At 42.6% G+C, this 6,000-nt stretch overlaps 1 protein-coding gene across 1 annotated transcript in view; it reads right to left on the reverse strand.

Annotated features, from left to right (window-relative positions):
* SLC4A8 (solute carrier family 4 member 8) overlaps positions 1-6,000 on the reverse strand; it is a 69,103-nt gene that overhangs the window by 61,887 nt on the left and 1,216 nt on the right. Inside the window, exons 2-3 of the mRNA XM_007958158.2 lie at positions 1,025-1,171; positions 397-532 (exon numbers count right to left, since the gene is read on the reverse strand). Coding sequence (XP_007956349.2) covers positions 397-532; positions 1,025-1,142 — 254 coding nt within the window. The 5' untranslated portion in view covers positions 1,143-1,171. The remainder of the gene's footprint in view (positions 1-396; positions 533-1,024; positions 1,172-6,000) is intronic.

Here is a 6,000-nt window from a genome sequence, read left to right on the forward strand (position 1 = left end):
GTTCACCTGTAGGAAAGGTCTAGAGCTATGTATGGTATGTCTGCTAGGCTAAATTGAACCTGAGGTAATCTCGTTAGGTATCTTCTGAGCCAGACCTACAACACCAAAATAACCCATGAACTAATCTGGGCCCCCAAAAAATGAAAGAGAACCCCCGAATGTTTCATGTTTAGGTCATCAATACCAGACTTGAGGCCAACTGCCATAGGTATGACCAGAGACATCATGAAGATGCCAACACCAAGACGGCCTATAGGAAACTGCAACATCTGACCTCATGTCAGTCATCACCCACAAAGAAATAAAAGGTAAGCAGGTAGACCTGTAACTTGCTGAAAGGTACACTTGCCTACTCAAGTAGATCTTGATCCAGGTTATTTTATTTTAGGGCATTACCTGGCTGTTTCCTTCCACTCAGAATCTTCTCCCTCTTTCAGACAGATCTCATCTAGCTCTGTGAACAGCTCATGAGGCACATGCTCTTCATCTTCCTCAGTACCAAGAATGAACTGAACTCGCTGAGATGGTGTGTCTAGAAAATCAACCACAGAGAAAGGTGGGCTCCTAGCCTCAAACTTAGAACAGAAAAAGCATTCTCCCTTCCTTAGCACATCTGGGTGGCCTAACAACTTTAGGAATGCACCAAAGACAGAGCAAAGATTTTTCTTTATTCCCTGAAAGAAACTATTCTGCGGAAGTAGTTTCATGGCAGGAAATATTCACGAACTGAGACCATTTTCAGAAAACCCACAACAAATTGAAAATCTGACAAGTTTGATCAAAAGGAATGATCAATCCTCCAGTAAATGATTTCACCTACTGTGGAATTCATTTTTGAGGGCCTGAACTGTGAAGTTTTCAGAAACATACTTTTGATCCTTAGAGATGTTTTTTTTTTTTCTTGGAAGCAAGCTTTGAAAACCCTAAAAGAAGGACTAGAGAACCAAGACCACCTGTTTGATATCCCTCAGGATCACTGAGCCTCCCAACCATAAACACCTGCCCTCTCTCCTGAGCATGTTACCATGGGCCAGGGCCTCCTGGCCTTCCTCCCCCTGGCCGGCTCCTTTGGCTCGTCCTCGTCTCCGGTGCTTCTGGCCATGGGTTCGGTGGTGCCGGTGGCTCTGCCGGCCCAGCGGCATCCGAACCCCCACGTACAGCGTTCTATGACCTAGAAAGAAGCAGAAGGTCTGTGGAAGAACTTCTTTAGTAAATGAAGCCTAGCATATTCAGGGGAAAAACATCACAGTACTTGAGCCTGGCCACACCTCTGTAATGACCAAACTTCAAAGACTTCTCGAAGATATAGAGATTGCAGAGTTGAGGGTCTCCTCATTCATCATGCGTGTTGCTGCAAACCTTACCAGGATGTTGCGAAAATAAAGAAAATAATATATGTGAAAGTGATTTGCAAACTGTAAAGGCTAATATAGATGCTAGTCATTGATTGAGTGACTTTTAAAAAGCAATCAGTCACTCTTTGCCAACTGTAGCAAGTCTTGGCAGGGAGGTAATTTAGAAGAGGGGTAAGAGCATGGGGCAGGAGTCAGCCTGTCTGGGGCCAAAACTTGGGTCTACCATTTCCTAGTCACGTGACCTTTAACAAGTTAACCACTTTGTGACTCATCTTTAAGAGAACACAAAAAGCATATGATTTAAACTCACAGTTTTCAGGAGCAATACATAAGATAACATATGTAAAATGCTTAGCACAATGCCTGGAATATATGTTAGCCAATACAGTCTAAGATCAGCTTCCATAATTTATTTCTGCATTGTGGATTACAATCTAGAATAGTTGTGAGAGACTAGTTACAAATCATAGCAGCAGGAGGCTGGGGTCCAAGGGAGAGATATTAAATGTAATATAAAGAGAGGGGAACTTCAGAAAAGAAGTGATCCAATAGCATTCCCTCCTTAGTTTCTCTTCTACCCCCTAATTCCTTCTATACACTAGTTTTGTTGTTGTTGTTTATGACTTCCAGGCATCTGTTACCTCCACATGGCTTCCTGTTAAGCCTGGAGTCTAGACTCAGTAACTTCAGGGTTGCTCTCCTCAACAGCAGCCCCCCACACACCACCCTCACCCACCTGGGCCTTCTCCCATTTCTGCCTGGTTACTGCTGATCAGCAATCTGGATCTCAGGCTGACTCGCCACATCTCCCACTACAGAAGCTGTTCCAGTTTTTAGCCACTATCTTGGTTCTCTAGTGCTGCTATAACATAAATACCACAAGTGGATGGCTTTAACAAATAGGGATTTATTCTCTCACAGTTTAGGAGGCTAGAAATCTGAGTTCAAAGGGCCAGCTCTAGGGGCTGGGTGAAGGCCCCTTGACCTTGGGCTTCAGCTCTGCCTCTTATTCCAGGTCCACTAGAGTTAAAGGAGTCTCCTAACTCACACAGCTGTTGGCTGCTGAGGCTGAGGAACCCAAGGTCGGCAGGTAAAATGGTGCAGTTCTAAGATTAGCAGGCAACATGACAGGGCATGAGTTCAAGTCCAGGAACAATCCCAAGATTGGCAGGCACTGGTGACTCGGCCAAATGCAGGATCCTAAAGCTAGAGACCTTTCTCAAATTTCTTCTTATACACTGGAAGCAGGCCACACCCTGAAGGCAACTACTTAGCTGCTCACAGCAGATTCCACCATGGAGGTGATTACAATCATATGTATTATTTTGGGACTGAGTATCTACGTCCAAATATTTGAGTATTCATTTAGTAAAACTTATGCAAAAGATGTAGTTTTAATGTATGTAAACATTAAAGATCTTTGGTAGTGCAATGGTTAAGTGCTCAAGTGCTAACTGAAAGATCTATGGTTTGAACCTATTAGCCACTCTGTGGGAGAAAAGACCTGGCAATCTGATCTCATAAAGATTACAGCCCAGGAAACTCTGTGGGGCAGTTTCACTCTGTCCTATAGGGTCCCTGTCAGCTGCTCAACAGCACACAACAACATGTATGTATATATTAGTGAACTGGGAATGAATCTTGTGAAGCAGGACAGAAACCACAGATGTGACCCACAGTACAAATGGAGACTGGGTCTACCAAATTACAGTGCCGTACATACACACTACTTACTAAGCATGCACACAGAGCTCATTAGCACATACAAAGGGGTGTGTTCTGCTCCCCTGAGCTCACAGGTTGCCTCAAAGTCAATAACCACAGGGGGGAATCTCATGTGTGGAACAGATGCAAGGTTTTTTTGTTTGTTTGTTTCTCCTCTCCTTATAAATAAGCAAATGGCTCTTACCTCTGTTAAAAACTTATTAGAAAGCATTAAACTGACTTTAGGATTCATAAATCTAGTAGTTAATCAGGAATAATTATCTGCCAAAAATAATGGGAAAAGTCATTCTTCTAACTAAAGCAAATATGCTGTGTCCCTGTGGGACTGAGAGTCTGCTGAAGCATATCAGGCGTTACTGCTCTTCTTGAGTTTATCTTTGTAAAGCTGTTCTCATGTTTTCTTTAAACTCTGCCCATGTATGTATATATATATGTGTGTGTGTGTGTGTGTTTATATGCATATAAATATATACACATACATATACAGATACATATGTATAACAAGGGAGCTCTGGTAGCATAGTGGCTAAGGCACTTGACTGCTAACCAGAAGGCTGGCGGTTCAAACCCACCAGCCACTCCTCGGAAGGAAGGTTGGGCAATCCTACTTCCGTAGTGATACTGCCTCGGAAACCCAAGGAGGGGTCGCTATGAGTCGGGGCCGACTCGATGGCACATAACAACAACAACAACAACATGTATAACAATGTCACAATCTAATATACCTTCTCCCATTGATGACATTAATTTCTGCAAAAAAGAACCCCATTTATAAAGTTTCTAAGAATGTGTAGAAACTAAGTACCAGAAGTAGTTCTGAAAATGGTGTGAGGAAATAGTTTACATCATATGGAGCAGAGGATATGAAAGAAAGGGGAAGGAAGACCCCAAGACTTATCTACAACCACAGAACCTTATATCATGGCACACATACTGATTCCGACTCAATTTAGTGCCTTTTTCCATCAAAGTGGGACTGATTTTATTCCGTGTCTTCCAGAGAAGGCACCCACCCAGAGTACAGCCTCCCTGAGTCCTAGGGCTTCTTTCTGAAATGAGTAAACGTGACACTGCACAGCATGGGCAACTCTATAGCAAATCCAAACTCTTTCTTCTCTTCTTCAGAGCTTATCTAGAAATATATCAAACGTGAGGAGCGAGCACCATTTGTCCTGCTTTTAGGAAAAAGCTTATGTTAACGTTAAGTAAGATTCTAGTTTTCAGACAGGTCCATCTATAAAGGATCATTTCCCAACATACTATCCTTCAGTAATGACATCACTATCAGTGACTTTCTTTTACAGTAAAGTGAAGAGCCCATAAGGAACAGATGATGTCATCCTGAGAAGCTGCTTCTGCTGCCAGTGACAAGCTGACTTTCATGGATGAAACCTAGACCTCAGGATCCAAGACAGCCTGTCCAGGTTTATTAGTCTACTCTCATATAGACAAAAGTGCTTATAAATTGTTATCTCCTTGCTGAGGGCAACATTTCAGTGAGGACTTGCTGAAGGACAACTATATCAGGAGTAAGAGTGTCCGAAGGTGCAATGAAAGGGTAGGGAGGGCGGGGGCAATGAGAGGGGTGCAGTACATAAAAATGTTAATGTAATGGAGCAGACGTTGAGGATGGATGGTTAAGTCCATGTTCAGTTCTCGCTTGCAGACAACATGTTAAGGCAGAACAGCAGGATTTCCAGTCCAGCCCCACCTACCAAGCTGGAGGACTCTGAGCAGTTTTGCCACATGTAAAATAGGGAAAATGATACCCACCTGCCTGTATTGCTATGAAGATTAAAAAGACAATTTATATAAATGCCTAATCCGGTGCCTAACACACAAGGGGTGACTCAACAAATGTTAACTCTCCACCTTTGCATCCTTTCCTTTGACCACTTTCTCACAATTTTGAAACCCACATGAGCTCTTCTTCCATCTAGCCAAAATAGCCTGGAAAACTTGACCTTGATATACTTCAGTGACCTCTACACAGCCACCCACACAAATTCTCATGGTAACAGACTCAGAGGCTGAGTCAGCCTCTAAAGCTCTTGCTCTCCCTATCCAAAGGACAAGTTTTCTCTGGGGGCTGCACAACGTCGATGAAAAAAAAGTCACAGGAACAAGCAGTACAGAGAGAACATTTCACATGCTGTCTCAGTCATTAGAAAGTTGCTGTATCACAGCCTTCAACGTTGCAGGGGATGCTGCTGAGATTTCACAAAGGCTTTTGAGCCAAATGAGGGTTCCCATTAAAGCTATACTGGACAAGAGCCTTCCTCTAATAAAACTGAGCGCTATCACTAATCAGAAACCATGCCTAGGTGTGAGCCCAACTGCTAAGCTCCAACTTAGGCCCTGTGAAGAAAAGGAAAGCAGAACACCACCCAATGCATGCACCCATTCATGGGGGAAGCTGGGGGTGGGGAATCAGAAAAGAAAGAAGAGCTTCAGTAAGATTAACTAGACAGAGCATGTCAGAAAAGTGCCTCTTCCCCTCTCTCACTTCAGTTGGGTTTTTGTATGACTCTGTGCTATGAATTCTGTGAACTCTTGAAGAATATGCTACAGGTGTGTACTTGTTTTATTCTTGTCAAGACTGAAAACGCAAGGCAGAAATGGGTATAGATGTGATGGAAAAGAGGAAACATTAGGAATAGGGTGAAAATACATTTTTTAAATCATGGGTTAAAACAAAACAAAAAAAATCATGGATTAAACAGGAATTTATAGCCAAATTGAGTTTAATTTTTTTTATTTTATTTTATTTAAAAAATGTTATATAAATATCTATGTGTCTGTATATATATATACATATATAAGGAAGGTTGGGCAATCCTACTTCCGTAGTGATACTGCCTCGGAAACCCAAGGAGGGGTCGCTATGAGTCGGGGCCGACTCGACGGCAAATAACAACAA

The sequence above is a fragment of the Orycteropus afer genome, unplaced genomic scaffold (genome assembly GCF_000298275.1).
Source record: "Orycteropus afer afer isolate SDZICR_OR568_19922 unplaced genomic scaffold, OryAfe1.0 scaffold00859, whole genome shotgun sequence".
Taxonomy (NCBI): domain Eukaryota; kingdom Metazoa; phylum Chordata; class Mammalia; order Tubulidentata; family Orycteropodidae; genus Orycteropus; species Orycteropus afer.